Source organism: Coregonus lavaretus (assembly GCF_964263955.1).
Source record: "Coregonus lavaretus genome assembly, chromosome: 21".
In the NCBI taxonomy this organism is placed as follows: domain Eukaryota; kingdom Metazoa; phylum Chordata; class Actinopteri; order Salmoniformes; family Salmonidae; genus Coregonus; species Coregonus lavaretus.
In genome coordinates, this window is record NC_140008.1 from 38635461 (window position 1) to 38652407 (window position 16947).

Here is a 16947-nt window from a genome sequence, read left to right on the forward strand (position 1 = left end):
TCCAATAATCAACAATTGTCACTGTTTTCCAGGGAGTTCTGGATAACCCTTACAATATCCATGTCTTCTACATTTGAAAAAATGCTGGGTTGTTTGGATGACCCAACTGCTGGGTTGCTGGCATTTGGACACTTAGTTGGCTTGTTTTCTTTAAAAAGAGAAAGGGTGGGTTGTTGATGCTGGGTTATTGATGCTGGAGGCGTGGCTCAGTAGGGGCGTGGCTTACAGATCATTGCACAGTCTCATGGACTTGCCAGACTGGATGAATAAATTAACCAGTGCTTCTTCTCTTTTTCAAACTCATTTGAATTAGGTTGCCATGTTTATGCTCTTTTCTTGCAAACTGCTAAAGTTGGTTGTCCTGACGTGCAGCTACTGGTTGTCGTTGACCTGCAGCTACTAATAGCTGTTGACTGTCTCACCTTGTCTTTATCCTGAAGTTGTTTGTATGATACTTTGTGGGTGCTGTTCATATTAACTTTGAGGTTGGTTGGGTTTTCCCTTTTATCTCTATTCCACACACATTGCCATCTTCTGAAACTACAATACATTTGCTTTTGTCCTTTCCAGCAATTCCACCTTTTGCTGCCGCCGTTGTTCACGCCTATGGTTCATGCTCACGCGCCACGTTCTAGCTCGGATTTCTTCCCTGTTAGCTACTGATAGTTAGTGATAGTGATGCACAAGCTAGGCCTATTTGAAACATCGCCATCTACTGGCAGCATTTACCTGCCAGATTCAGAAGCACGAAAACCCCATTAGAAAAAAAGCTTGAAAACCCCATTAGATTTTTGCCCATAATTTATAAAGGTTTTTATTTAATTTTAGTTTGTTTTGCAGTCAACGATAATAGTTTCAGTATAGTTTGTTTTTCAAACGTTTTTCTTAATTATTTTATTTCAGTTTACTAAATAGTTTTTCTAATTGTTGTTTTTATTTTAGGTTCAGTTTTTGTTTACTATAATCCACACCGATAGTTGATGTGTAAAATGGGTGGTCTGATTTTTAAACCAGAGCCTTACCTGACTGGATCTGGTAGTGGTGATGGTGGCACAGTTGATGTTGGCGGTGGTGACATCGATGCTGTATGTGATGCCACAGGTCAGGCTGCTGATGGTGCAGGCTGTGGAGCTGGTGTTACATGTGAGGTGAAAGCCGTCATTGCCGATGGCCAAGGCCGTGTAGGAGTCGGGGTTCCCCTCACTCTCTGACCACTTCACTGCGAACGTGTTGGCACTGCAGTCCAGGGCTGCTGCTATGTTGCCTGGTAGACAGGGGGCTGTAGAGGGAGAGACAGGGGTGGAGGTGAGAGGGAGACATAACTGTGAGACTGGTGCTACTGTAACATGTAGTGCATGGTGCGTTATCTATAGTGAATGAAAACAGGGTTGAGTAACAGTATGGTCATCTGATGTAAGACAACTGGCCAGATAAATGCAGGGTGTGTGTATGTGTTTCAGAGGGTTAATGTACAGGTGGGTGTGTTGGTAGTAAGTGTTCTATAGAGGGACGATGTGTGTTTTCTTCTATGTGTGTCTGTCAGTGTGTTTACGCACTCTACCTAGTCTTCCTTTCAGACCCCTAAACACTTGTATGGCCACAGGGTGCATCCTGATGGCTTATTGGATTCCTTTTAGTGAGGGCCAGTAGCTAAACAAATAAAGGCAGCCATGTCTCTGTGTTATGACCTCCACCACTGTGGTCACAGCCGGCATGAAGTCAATTATACATTTACAGGTAAACATTTTAACTTCAAACATTAAACCAAGCAGAACTAGGTAGGACAGGGAATCATATACTGTACCTTGGGACTCTGGTCTAGTGGTGTTATCTCAGTGAATTGTGCAAGGTGTTGTAATATCAGAATCAATACACAAATATATGTGTATGTGCGTGCATGCATTCCTGCCTATCTGCCTGCGTTTGTGCGTGTGTGTACGTGCATGCATATGCCTGTGTGATTGAGTGCTGGGTTTAGTGAACTTGTCGTTCCATCATCATGATGGCACTGACCTTCTCTCGACCAATGTGTTTTGGCTAATGCAGTTTTCAGAGACTGGAGAAATCAATTGCTCAGTCAGGACAGGAGGTGGGCTTGCACACTGTAGTCAGTTTACTGAGCACAGCCTATCCCCTCTTGATTTGATTTGATTTATTAGGATCCCCATTAGCTGACATCAATGGTGACAGCTAGTCTTACTGGGGTCCGACACATAACGAACAAGACATTACAGACAAAATACAATTGACATACATTTAGAAACATGAACATGTCGTGTGTGTGTGCATATATCAGTTACACATACATGTCAGTACATACAGTCGTGGTCAAAAGTTTTGAGAATGACACAAATACTAATTTTCACAAAGTCTGCTGCCTCAGTTTTGATGATGGAAATTTGCATATACTCCAGAATGTCATGAAGAGCGATCAGATGAATTGCAATTAATTGCAAAGTCCCTCTTTGCCATGAAAATGAACTTAATCCCCAAAAAACATTTACACTGCATTTCAGCCCTGCCACAAAAGAACCAGCTGCCATCATTTACATTTTAGTCATTTAGCAGACGCTCTTATCCAGAGAGACTTACAGTTAGTGAATGCATACATGTTTTTTTGTGTTTTTTTCATACTGGCCCCCCGTGGGAAACGAACCCACATCGCTGCCGGCCAAACCCTCCCCTACCTTGGACGATACTGGACCAATTGTGCGCCGCCCATGGGTCTCCCGGTCGCGGCCGGCTGCGACAGAGCCTGGACCTCTAGTGGCACAGCTAGCACTGCGATGCAGTGCCTTAGACCACTGCGCCACTCGGGAGTATATGATCAGTCTCTGTACTGTATGTTGATGTCAGGCTGGTCTTTGTTGTGGAGAGTGCACTCATGTAGGACTAAGATGTTTCTCAGGTTAAAGATAGAGCTTGGCTGTAGCCTAAAACGATGTGCTGCAACTACTTCTCTCAGCTCATTATCCATGCATGTAGGCCACTGGAATATGCAGCTCTGGGGAGGCTGTACATTTGGTGACCGCAGGCATGACAGAGACAGAAAAGTGCAGTTTGACAGAAATTCTCAAAGTCATGGATAAAGCTCACTATTCTGTCACCCTTCAAGGTGATAAAACGACAAGATCACGCTCCAGAGTTATCTTACAAGGACTACATCATGATGTGTGAAAACATAATGTTCCTATCGTCCCTATTTAGGTTGACTTATTTCACCAATCTCCCTGTAATCTGTTGGAAACCCACCAGTAACACAGCACCTTCAGGCAGCTCAGATATGTGGTGATATGTGGGGTGTATTTTAAGCATGTGAATCAAAAATAATTAGGCCCTGAGATTGCGAGGCGTTATTAAAATGCTAAACAGTTGAATGGGTGGATAACAAGACAATCTAAACCTCATCAGGACATGGGAGGGAAGGACGGAGGGAGAAAATAGAACATGTCTGCTTTGTATTCACTGTGGGTGATTGTTATTTCATATATTACAGAATGTAATATGCCCATAGATCATTATTGACCAAATGAACTCAATGCTGATGTATTCACTCTCCCCTACCTGTAGTGGTTTGATATATTTTTGGTTTATTTATTATTTTTGGTGAATTCAAACACATATGCCTAACCTAAGCATGCTGCTTCACATATCAACAGTAGTGAACATTTGCTGCAGAAATATTAACTGTTTTTATTAATTGATCATAGTATAGCTTTTGCTATATTGAAATGTTCATTAGGCCTACTGGACGGATTTCTCCATAGAGGTGTCTGTTAGGGTGGAGATCAAATCTTCAGCAGAGTCATCCTTCACATCCTCATCAGTAGCGATCATGTCCTTAGTGCTCTCAGGGGTCAGTGCCATGTCAGGAGTGGAGTTCTGGGTGCTTGAGTCTGATGTGTGAACCTCTGTCATGGTCTCTGATGACTGGGTGGTCACCATGGAGATCTGTATCTGAGAGGTGGCAGTGGTCTGTGTGTCTGTGTTCATATCTGTTGTCTGTGTTTCTGTCTGCGCCTGTGTCGAAGTGTTGGTAGTGGATGGCTTTTTCTCTGTCCTAGTTGCCATAGACGAGGTGGTCAGAGGGACTCCAGGTAGCTGCCACTCCAGCGGGAGGATGGCCAGGTTCCTAGCCAGGGAGAACTGGGAGAGGGAGCTCTACCCGGAGGAAGAGGGGGGTTAGGTTGAGGTCAGAGGGGAAACTGCCTGGATGTGTGAATCTCTGTCTGTCCGTATAGTAAGTCAGGTTTCAGTAACTTACGTGGGCACGTGGTAGAGTCGGAGAGTCAGGTCTTATGTATATTTCCTCCACATAGGTCTTCACTTGCCGGGGTGTCCTTTGATTTGCCTGCATAAGACAATTGCAATACCCAATGATAAAACATTATGGGAAAGATCTTTTGCTCACGATAAAATATGATACAGCATGTTTGCTTGTCTCACAGAGTTCGGTCTTTGTCCCAAATGAGTTCCCTTGTCTGTTTCTGGTGTTGTACTTCTGTGTTCGTGGTCTTGAGATGATTTCAATAGCTGGACTTCAGTCCAGTCTTTCTCCCTCCCTACCTTTCCATTACTCTTGTCCTTGACCTTTTTGGTTGTAACATCTCCTCCAGACCAGTCTGAGCCTGTTTAGACATTTTGATTTTGAAGACACATCTTTCCAAGTGGAGCAATATCATTCTATATCTAATCAACAGACAACCCATAATACTCACCAGTATCAGATGCAGTATCTTCGTCCTGGTCCTTTTTACTCTGTCTGTACTGAGAGGCACGAGTTTTCTTCAGCTTGACTTTCCCTCCACAGCAGAAGAGAGTGAACAGCTGCAGGGCCGCCACAGCTGGATAGATGCTCTGCTTCTTCTCTTTCTGCTTGGTCTCCTTTGCTTTCTCCACAGGGGAGACCTCAGGGTCACAATCAGTACATCAGTTAGAAATCTACTGATATTTCAAACTACAATATCAATAGCCAATGAGCTCTAGTGTGTTTCCATGGCAAAATGTTACCCAATAATAACTAGGGTTAGTGCTATCCGAGATCCTTGAGACATCCCTACCCTAAACCCTAACCTTACCTCTACCCTTACCCTAACCATTTCAATTTCAACTTCAATGGGGGTAAGGTCAGAGTTGGGACGTTCCATGGATTCCGTTAAGACTTTTTAACTAGTAGGGCCTACCCCATCCGAAGGGGCATTGTGACATTATCACATTTGTCAAGCAGTATCAAATTCAACACAATATACTGTGTTTTCCTTATTGTGGTCATTATCAATTATCAAATGCATTGGCAAATCCTCATTGATAAGCAGGTTTGGATGTCTTACCGAGTTAGATCTTTGTTTATTGTCTTTTTCTGTTTCCAGTGTCGTTCTGCGTTTGTGGTCCTGAGATTTACATTTTAGTCATTTAGCAGACGCTCATATCCAGAGCGACTTACAGTTAGTGAATACATATGTTATAAAAAAAATTATACTGGCCCCACGTGGGAATCGAACCCACAACCCTGGCGTTGCAAACGCCATGCTCTATCAACTGAGCTACATCCCTGCCGGCCATTCCCTCCCCTACCCTGGACGACGCTGGGCCAATTGTGCGCCGCCCATGAGTCTCCCGGTCGCGGCCGGCTGCGACAGAGCCTGGATTCGAACCAGGATCTCTAGTGGCACAGTTAGCACTGCGATGCAGTGCCTTAGACCACTGCGCCACTCAGGAGATTTCTGAACTTCAATCCAAACTTTCTCTCTCCGAACCTTTCCTTTACTCTTGTCCTTGATCCTTTTCACATCACCTGCAGAATAGTCAGAGCCTGTAAGTGAAACATTTCCAAGACACATTATGGTTTTTTTCCAAGTGAAGCCTAAATAATTGTACTATGTAGCAGCACTAGTCAATATACACCTCCTCACACTCACCAGTATCAGAGTCACTATTGTTGTTCGTATCGTGTATCGTTGTTGCCTTTCTCCCCTCACCACTCTGGGAGGGATCAAATGGTGTCTTCTTCATCCTGACGCAGCTCAGCAGTGTACACAGCTGAAGAAAGGTCAGGGCTGGAGGGATGCTCTTCTCCTTGGGTTTCTTTTTATGTTTATGGGTCTCCTTTCGTTGCTCCCAAGGAGAGACCAGAGTGACAGGGTCACTAAGTGTCTGACCCATAACACGCTAGGGTAGTGTACTGTTGTAATCAATCAAATCAGTTATAGGTTGAGAGATGTAGCTAACACGCTCTACCTGAGCTTGTCTAACAATTTTAATGTGGTCTGGGATTATGTTAGAAGTGTGTTTCCGTGGCAACATGTTACCTCATAATGTTCCCTAGTGCTCCATCCCTGGTAAAGTGGCATTGTGACATCATCAAGTTATTTACTCATCCACATATCCACCCAGAACACTGGAGCAGCCTATTACTATAGACCTAGTCTGCCTATATGTCTGTATGTCTGTCTGTCTGTACAGATGTAGGATCTTAATTTGATCACTCTTTTGTTGCTGAGATTTGTACTGCAGAGCAAGAAATGCAAACTTGTATTGTATTACAAAAGGCTTCTAAAGTTTGTAATTTCCATTTTAAAATGTCAGACTTGATTTGCCCAAACAGAAAATGTATCAACCCCTACAAAAAATGTCCATTCATTATAATCCACATCATAATTCACATTTCCTGTTGCTGCAGAATTATTTTCCTGCTGTAGCAAACTGGCTCAAATTAAGATCCTACATCTGTATGTCTGTCTCTCTCTCTTTCCTTCTCTCTCCATCTCTCTCTCTGCCTGTACTCATATTCAACCTCTGCCTTCACCCTATTGCAGCACTTTGTTTTCTCATCTATTGCCTGCCTGCATCATGTTGCAAGGAGAGGGTGGCTGAGCACAGGTCAATCACTCCACATTGAGAATGATTATACAGTTGATTATCAAGTGCCACACTCAACATATTACTACTGTTGGCAATCAGAATACATACTTGTTGTAGTCCAAGAGTCTACTCAGTGAATACATGCAGGCCAGTGGGCAAGAGTCATGGCAACACATCTATATTCACACCTCCTCTATGTCTGCACTATTAAAAGCAGATCGCCGCCACATGTAGCATAAGAGATAGGAAGCCTCCCTGGCTCAGCGCCTGTTAGTGTCAGATTTGAAGAGCTACATGTCAGCCTGATAATTACTCTGTGTCATCCACTGAGGCAATTAGTGATAAAAGCTCACACAACGTGATAGGCTAACACCTCTGTAGGTACCTGGATGGATCACAGTAGCTTATCCACTTCACTCAGACCACTAATGATAGGTTTGCAGGTATGCACGCACGCACACACGCACAAACACAAACACACACCACATGCACTCACTCACACACACACACACACACACACACACACACACACACACACACACACACACACACACACAGGCACACACGTCACACTCACACACTCCTATTGTCATACAGTAATGGTTGGTGTAGGTGGACTGCGGGACCATGGGTCGTAGGTGTTAACCAGATGAGAGGCGACTGCAGGACCATGGGTCGTAGGTGTTAACCAGACGAGAGGCGACTGCAGGACCATGGGTCGTGGTTGTTAACCAGACGAGAGGCGACTGCAGGACCATGGGTCATGGTTGTTAACCAGACGAGAGGCGACTGCAGGACCATGGGTCGTGGTTGTTAACCAGACAAGAGGCGACGGCAGGACCATGGGTCGTGGTTGTTAACCAGACGAGAGGCGACTATAGGACCATGGGTCATGGTTGTTAACCAGACAAGAGGCGACGGCAGGACCATGGGTCGTGGTTGTTAACCAGACAAGAGGCGACGGCAGGCTGGCTGTCATAAAGGCGCTCAGAGAGACCTGTGACACTGCGCATACTAATGTCAACTGAATTATTCATCTGTAGCGCGGCAACATCCAACAGCAGCGCATCTAGCTAACGGCCTGGTTTATATCAGTCAGGGATGAGAGGCCTTATCTACATCACAGCAACTCTAACCAACGGCCTAAGTGATGCTATATGCTAGACAGAGGAGAAAAGAGGGATCATAGACAACAGAAAATAAACAGACTGCAGCTAGCTGAATGTAATGGGGAGCAGAGGCTTTTTCTATAGTGCAGTAGCAACAGTATATGTCTGTTGAGAGCACTAGTGGTAGGGGTGATTTACACTCTCTCTTTATGATGGTCCATGTCAATGCCCTGCTTAGCATTGATATAACGATACAGAAAAAAGCATGGAAGAAAATTACATTTACATTGGCCTCCCTAGCTGGGATGAGATAACAAAGATATCATCACTGTGTGGCTGGTACTCTAATTTATTGATGTTGTGTGAGGAAGAAAGTGGTGCTCTCTCCATATGACATATAGCACACACACACACACACATACACACACACACACACAAACACACACACAGAAAGACAGTTTATCTGTCCATGTCGTCTGGTGGTCGACTCCATAGAGATCCTATTAAATTACAAAAGGGTCAATGTCATAATCCCTCACAGTTATAGAAGGTGGTGATAAAGGCAGCTATTTTCGTCAGGAGAAATCCAAAACCAGTCTAATTGGAATGAATGGCAGTAGAGGCATCGGTGATGCATTTCCTGTTTTTACTTCTGCAAGAAAATAAAAGAAAGGTATGATAAATATCAGAAGTTGTGTAATAGAAATATTGTAACCCCAAAATATTGACGTATAATTATAAATACAGTTTATACAGGTTTATACACATTTTCGGTCTAAATAGCCTCTAAAATATATGTAAACAGACCGTAAATGTCAACATTTGTATTTTTTTAGAAAGCTGTGAGTGTTATTATATTATACAATATCAGTACTTGTTGCATTTAAAACTTGTCTAAATCCTATCATCAACTGATTTCAGCAAGTGTATGCTGTGGATTGACTGCATTGTTTAAATGGAATATTGGCATATTGGCACAATTTGAAAAATGTATGGAATCATGCCTCTAAAACTGGCTGGCTATAGCTAGCAAACATACAATGCAGATAATCTCCAAATTCATTGTTTTACACAATATCTTATCACAGCACTGCAAACCATGTTTGACCAAGTCCCTGACCAAAATGGCTGATGCTTTAGACCATCATAAGAAGGTTCATATCCCTTCTAGTATTCTAATTCCTAATTCTATTTCCAAAGCATCCTGTAGGCTTCATAGAAATGGGAAATTGCCCTGCTTATAGTGAACGTTGCATCATCACCATCATCTAAATGGTGTCACGCCTCATCTTCTAAAGTGTCCCATATGTAGGGAGAGAATGTATAGGCTGATGACCAGTGGTGAAAGAAGTACCCCGTTGTCATACTTGAGTAAAAGTAAAGATACCTTAATAGAAAATGACTCAAGTAAAAGTGAAAGTTACACAGTAAAATACTACTTGAGTAAAATTATAAAAGTATTTGGTTTAAATATACTTAAGTACCAAAAGTAAATGTAATTGCTAAAATATACTTAAGTATTAAAAGTAAAAGTATAAATCATTTAAGCAAACCAGACCATTTTCTAGTTTTGTATTTTATTTACGGATAGCCAGGTGCACACTCCAACACAGATATAATTTACAAACAAAGCATGTATGTTTAGTGAGTCTGCCAGATCAGAGGCTGTAGGAATGACTAAGGATGTTCTCTAGATACTGTAAGTGAGTGAATTGGACCGTTTTCCTGTCCTGCTAAGCACTCAAAATGTAATGAGTTGTCACGCCCTGGCTCTGGGGACTCTTAAATGTTGAGCCAGGGTGTGGACTTGTTATTTTTAGTTTTCTATGGGTTTTGTTCTACATCGTTTATTTCTATGTTGGCCAGGGTGGTTCCCAATCAGAGACAGCTGTAGCTCGTTGTCTCTGATTGGGGACCATACTTAGGCAGCCTGTGTTCACTAGTTCATTGTGGGATCTTGTTCCGTATGGTTTGTTGTATTACCTAGGACTTCACGTATCGTTTTGTTGTTTTTGTTCTCGTTGTGTACACTTAATAAAGTATGTACGCCTATCACGCTGCGCCTTGGTCCGCTTCTCATAACGATCGTGACAGAAGATCCCACCAAGAGAGGACCAAGCAGCGTGCCAAACAGGAGAAGTTGGCGATGTCCCAGGTGGGCGAATGGTGGTCTTGGGAGGACATATTCGCGGGCAGAGGGCCATGGGCAAAAATAAATGCCCAGGCAGGAGAGGAGAAACGGCGCCAACCGTGCCGACGACGGACACGCGAGAGGCAACCCCAAGTAATTTTTTTGGGGGGGCACACGGCGTGGATGACGGGGCTGCTGGAGGCAGCTAGAGGGCGCATCGGCGATCTAGGAGAGGAGGCCACCAGGTTTGGGGGGCTGGAAGGATGGTTGGCGGAGCCTAGAGGTAGAGCAGAGCCAACTCCCCGTACTCAGGCTAGGCAGCGTGAGACTGGGCAGGCTCCGGGTTATGCGGAGCCACGTACTGTGCCGCGAGTGTTCCGGCACAGTCCTGTACGTCCTGTGCGAGCACCACGCACGTGTCGTGCTAAGGTGGGCATGTAGCCAGGACGGAGTGTGCCGGCTCAACGCTCGTGGCCTCCAGTACCCCTCCTCGGTCCCGGATATCCTGCGCCAGTGCCACGTGCTGTAGCGCCAGTACGAGTGCACAGCCCTGTACGTCCTGTGCTGATGCCTCACACACAGGGTGTGGAGATAGGCATTCAGCCAGGACGGGTTGTGTCAGCTCTCCGCTCCAGACCTCTAGTCCGTCTCCACAGTCCAGCCCGGCCTGTTCCTGTCCCTCACACCAAGCCTGTGGTGCGCGTCGCCAGCCCGGTCCGGCCCATTCCTGCTCCCCGTACCAAGCCTGTGGTGCGCGTCGCCAGCACGGTCCGGCCTGTTCCTGTCCCTCGCACCAAGCCTGTGGTGCGCGTCGCCAGCCCGGTCCGGCCTGTTCCTATCCCTCGCCCCAAGCCTGTGGTGCGCGTCGCCAGCCCGCTCCGTTCCTGCTCCCCGTACCAAGCCTTTGGTGCGCGTCGCCAGCCCGCTCCGTTCCTGCTCCCCGTACCAAGCCTGTGGTGCGCGTCGCCAGCACGGTCCGGCCTGTTCCTGTCCCTCGCACCAAGCCTGTGGTGCGCGTCGCCAGCCCGGTCCGGCCTGTTCCTATCCCTCGCCCCAAGCCTGTGGTGCGCGTCGCCAGCCCGCTCCGTTCCTGCTCCCCGTACCAAGCCTGTGGTGCGCGTCGCCAGCCCGATCCGCCCGTTCCTGCTCCCCGCACCAAGCCAGTGGTGCGCGTCGCCAGCCCGGTCCAGCCCGTTCCTGCTCCCCTTCACACATTCTTCATTAAAATTCAGTACAAGTTCCTCAACAGATGGATTGACAGATTAGCCATATTGCTAATTGAACTACAGTAATCCCTCGTTTATCGCGGGGGTTACGTTCCGAAAATGACCCGCGATAAGTGAAATCCGCGAAATAGAAAACTTTTTTTTTTTACAATTAGCAACTATTACATGTATACAAATACAGTGACTCACGTGTAGGCCGTTTCACTGCTCTTCAGACTGGGCCGCTGCATCCTGACTGCGCTCTGCAGTGTTCTCTTCTTCTGAAGCCCGCGGTGCAGGTGTGTTTGTTCGGGAGAAGAACATAGTGATAGGCAGCTGTTGTCGCTCTTTTTTCTTCTTTGCAAAAAGATCCTTGTACACCGACATGCCACCATCGATTACGTTGGAGAACTGTAATGAACGGCTCATCAAAGGGTCCCATTCCTCAGCTACTCGCTTAAGTTCAGTGGCCATTCGCACCATGGTTGCTAAGCGACCAAGCGTTAGTCCTTCCTCCTCATCTCTCGTGTCCTCTTCTCCCTCTTCTCTTTCATCGTCGCTTTGTGGCTTTGTCATTTACCTTCCCTTAGCATGTCCAGAAGTTTAACTTTATCTGAGATAGGTAGCATCTTCCGCCGTTTGGGCCCATCCGCAGGTGCTTTTGTCGGTCCAGGCCGTTTCGTCGACATTATGGGTTTAGGAGATGTTCGAAATTACAAGATAATTTGGCCAACTTAATGTAAATTTGCCAAGCTGTTTTATGTACGTACACATAACTGCACGAGACGACAAAATGATAGCACAATTCGTAGCATGTTTTGATACAAGAAGCGGGAGTGAGTTTTTAGCGAATCAGAATGCAGAGCACAATGCACCAAAAAAAAAAAAATGCATTATGAAAATCCGCGAAATAGCGAATCCGCGATAAGTGAACCGCGAAGTGGCGAGGGATCACTGTATACGGAAATCAAGTTTTCCTGTTATCGTGCCATGTATGAAGGCTATGTAGAAGCTCATCCAATCACAATCGCCTGCAGAGTTTCGGGTATAAGTATTATTCCTGCACAGTAAAGAAACGCAGGGAGAGTTGGGTCCTGTGTGGCTCAGGTGGTAGATGCCAGGGTTGGATTCCCATGGGGGACCAGTACAAACAAGAAAATAAAAAAGGTATGGAAATGTATGCTCTGGATAAGAACTTCTGTTAATTGACTAAAATGTAAATGTAATATGAGAGTTCAAAGTGTTTTCCAGAAAGGTGGTTACCATGTTTTATTGAATGCTACCTGTTGCTCTTCAACAATTGCCAAGCTTTTCCCATACCAACTGTTAATTGAAGGGCCTTGTTCTGTGAAGGTGCAGAAATGACAGACAATAGAACAGGTGACTACTATGACACAGAACTTTCCAGTTTACGGTCAAAACAGATGAGTCTGTACTATCAATCAACTGTGTTACAATGAACAACTCCACAACACAAGTCTTTCTCCATGTGCATCTCCAGTATGCAAGGGATTTCCCTGTCTGTGTACAATAACAATAACCAGATTCCTCTATACAGATGCAGTACAGATATATAAGCAGGGAAAAGCATGAAAGTGAAACCTCAAAAAGTCTCTAACCTTTTTCAGCCAGGCAACATGCTTATAGAAATCTATGTTATACTCCATTCTGTTGGCCCATTGTAGCTTTGACTATTTTCTTCCTCAAACTCTACACTGTAACTTATCCTAGAGAGAGAGAGAGAGAGAGAGAGAGAGAGAGAGAGAGAGAGAGAGAGAGAGAGAGAGAGAGAGAGAGAGAGAGAGAGAGAGAGAGAGAGAGAGAGAGAGAAGAGAGAAAGAAAGAGAAAGAGAGGGAGAGAGAGAGAGAGAGAGAGAGAGAGAGAGAGAGAGAGAGAGAGAAGAGCTCAGAAACTTAACAGAGCTTCTGAAAGAAAGATACTTTATCACTGTTAATCCCCTTGAATCCTTCTATCTGCTTCTTCCTCCTCTTCCCCTCCTACTCTCTCTCTTGCTGCAGAGAGACTGTAGTGGGGACCCTATGGTGTGCTGTGTCTAGGTCGGACCCTGGCTGTGTGGTTTGGAGCCCAGACAGAGGCAGGCTGAGAAGTGGCTAGTCTCTAATATCAGACTGCAGCACTACGACTCAGACCACGCCAGCTGGCTCCTCTCCCTCCCTTTCTTCTCCTCCCCTCTCTCTCTCTCTCTCTCTCTCTTTTATTCTCTGTCTCTCTCTCTCTCTCTCTCTCTCTCTCTCTCTCTCTCTCTCTTGCTTTCTGTCTGTCTCTCTCTTTTTATCCCTCTCCGTCTCCTACACAAACACTATCACTTTGTTATTTTTGTCTCTATTCCACCCCATAATCCCCCCCCCCCCCCTTCTGAAAGATGGTTCATATGCTCAATAGAACCCAGTAACAAGGTTTCCTGAATAAATACACCACACTAGCCAGTTTAGTGTGTGAAGTGAGTTTAGGCTGTGTTGAAGCTACTCACCCCTCCCTTCTCCAGCCAATCTAACAGGGTGTGTGCTGTGTCCATGGGGACCTGTCTGCTCATGGACTCATGCTCCTCCTGGTCCACCTGGCCCTCCAGGGCTACCCTGAGATCCTCTACCAGCTGCAGCACCCTGATGTTGGGGTTAATGGCTGAGGTGAGGGCAAAGGTGGGGGCAGAGTTCGAACCCTGGGAGTGGTAACCCTGGGCCCCAAACTTCAAGAAGGCCTCGCAGAACCCTCCTGCCAATAAAATGAAATAATTTAGATTCAAGTTATGGTTAGGGCAAAGATCATAGGGGTGATACAGCCATCAGAGCCTTAAAACTAGCTATCCCAGAGTCTAACAATCCATTTTGACTTGTTTTGATTTTCTGAAATCAGATTACTATAAACTGTTTGCTGTTGACTATATTGTATGTGACTGCTCCACAAACAGGCGGTTAGGATTGCTGAGTGAAAGTATTATGTGCTGATGAATATATCATGCCAGTTTGAATTTCCAATGTGAGTCACCTGAATACATCAACATAATGTGTGAAATAATTGAAAACATCCAACTGCTACCTAGCATAACCACTGGAGGGCACCCTCCCACTACAACGCTAGCTTCAACAGTGCCTGAACGCTGTCAGCTTTGAAAACTCAAGTGTTCCCTATAGGGATATTGTAGGGACATTGCATGGTGTATTGACTGCTTCTCTGAGTAAAGGCAGTGTGTCAAAGTGCTGTGCTCTGATGGTCTTTTAAATATTGCACTAGTCTGCACAGATATATATTCATGATCTCATGTCACCTTAGCTGTAGGCCTATTACATGAATTGTTAGCATTATTAGCAATATGTTAGCCTGTATGACCATCTCTATGGGTGATGTCATGGTTTTCTCTGTCTTGCAGTGTACTGGGGGTCATTAGCACTATGCTATCTCTATTATTAGAGCCGTTTGTCTTGTGCCCCTTAGAGGAACCCCAACAGAGTCATCTGATATCCTGCTATGGTTATGACAAACAGTGGTGACTGAAATGTATCACCCCTGTAAGAAAACATGGAGAGCTGAACAATATGGAAAGAGAGCTAGTTATAGAGTGTGGTGGACAACTACAGACAAGGATGTTGTATTTGTCTTTCTTGCTAGCACTGATTTTGCTGATAGCTGCTTTATTGAGGAACGTTTTTTTCATTCTATGACATTGATATGTGGTTGTTTTATCGACCTTAGTTGAATGCACTGACTGTAAATTGCTCTGGATAAGAGTGTCTGCTAAATGACCAAAATGGAAATGTAATATAAATGATAGAGTATACATGGAATAGACCAGGTGGGGGAAGAAGAGAGGCAGCGTAAAAGACTAGCAGAATGGTTGATGTACAGTAGCCTACTGACAAGGACCATCTATTCAAAACCTGCTGAGTTTCCCCAAGTAAATCTGCTCTAGTTGGAACAAGCTTAATCCCAGTATCTCAAACTTCAAGATCCTAAGAGGAACTTTCCTTTCATCATTTCAACTAAAATCCAAAGTACACAATTTATTTGGATTATGCTTAGAAAGAACTGAACAAAATGTAACATTCCTACTCTAAGTTAATATATTTAAATCTCAATGAAACCTTCAAGACATTACCAAATACCAGTCTAAAGAGAGCAGTAATTGCAAGCCGGGTTGTCTTTGAGGAGGTCTTAATAAAATAGAAGCTTACCAGCGATAATGTCATCCATTTGCTCCAAGGCTGCCTCCAGCATGTGGCTGGCATCTGACGCCATGGCAACGGGCTACTTCATACACTGTTACTCACCGGATCACCATGCACCGATAGGAGAAATTGAAATAGAGAAAGCGAGAGAGAGGGAGAGGGATGGAGGGAGTGATAGTAGAGCCGGAGAGAGAGACAGAGAGGAGCAGAAGGGAGGGGAGTAAGAGATGGGGACAGTTTTCAATCATGTCAGACAGATTATAATCAGCATTCAGTTGACTGGAGCTTTAGGGAGTTCTCTTTGCCTCTTAGATCTATTTACAGCAAAACAACAACAGCTGCCCCAGCCCTTTTTCCCATATACATATCCTCCTTTTGGCTTTAAATGTTCCTCTCATTTTGCGGGCGGAGTTCTTGCCATTGTCAGCAGTCCTATCCACTTGGGATGGGAGCGCAACCTTGGCATTGTTTGTGTTTGTGTTTTTCTTCAAGTACTCCATTTGTCTTCCCTTTATTTCTTTAAGATGTTCTCGTTAACTTCATTCACAGGTTCGGAAGGTAACTGAACTAAATGACTATCGCCCCGTAGCACTCACTTCTGTCATCATGAAGTGCTTTGAAAGGCTAGTTAAGGACCATATCACCTCCACCTTACCCGACACCTGAGACCCACTACAATCTGCATACCGCCCCAACAGATCCACAGATGACGCAATCACCATAGCACTGTACACTGCCTATCACTGCCTGGTACAACAACTGCACCGTCCGCAACCGCAGGGCTCTCCAGAGCAGGGGCGGTGTGTTCATTAGGGCGATATGGGCGACGCACTGCCAAACGGGAAAAGGAAGGGATTTTTTTTCTAATCAATTATATCACGGCAACAGTAGTTATCAGTGTTCTAATCTAGATGTCTGATCTGCCACTAAATGTCCAATCAGGCTAAAGTCGTGCTTCAAATGGCCCCGCCCCTTTTGGGGCGATTTCAGTCAGGTTGAAAATCGCCCAGGGGTCTCTCATAGACTATCATGTAAAATCTTTTTTTTTCAAATATCAGAGCTTTCAATACAATCTCTATGGGTTTCTGAGGGCTTGCACTTACGCGCTTTCGTCATACGTAACATAACCATGAACGTAACTAAGAAAAGAGCGGGTAGCAGCGTCAATCAATTCACGTACTACTATCAACATGGCTAGCGTTCAGTGCAACTCGATTGTCTCTTTGAAAGAAGTTCACATCAAAGACCATTCAAAACGAGCTACTGGAGTGTATGCTAGCGGTCATGAGGGAACATATTGTGGAGGAGGTGAAGTCGGCGAACTTCGTAGCTATCCAAGCTGACGAGACCACGGACGTTTCTACACAGACACAGCTGGTGCTTGTGCTGAGGTACATAGATAGCAACCACAAAGTGCAGGAGCGCTTTTTTGAGTTCCTTCCCATCTCGGAATCAA

General features: G+C 45.0%; 1 protein-coding gene across 2 annotated transcripts; it reads right to left on the minus strand.

Annotated features, from left to right (window-relative positions):
- Nucleotides 1–12510: 12510 nt before the first annotated feature.
- LOC311148601 (liprin-beta-2-like) lies at nucleotides 12511–15818 on the minus strand. Of its 2 annotated transcripts, XR_014614923.1 has the most exons (4): nucleotides 15498–15818; nucleotides 13799–14040; nucleotides 12926–13033; nucleotides 12511–12651 (listed from the first exon to the last, which is right to left on the minus strand). XR_014614923.1 is itself a non-coding variant. In XM_084185583.1 (3 exons), the coding sequence occupies exons 1-3, from the start codon at nucleotides 15559–15561 to the stop codon at nucleotides 13010–13012; spliced, it is 330 nt and encodes a 109-aa protein (XP_084041709.1). In that variant the 5' UTR covers nucleotides 15562–15818; the 3' UTR covers nucleotides 12858–13009. The 2 variants fall into 2 exon arrangements, 1 of the variants encoding a protein (XP_084041709.1); XM_084185583.1 differs by lacking the exon at nucleotides 12511–12651 and having other exon boundaries at nucleotides 12858–13033.
- Nucleotides 15819–16947: the final 1129 nt, after the last annotated feature.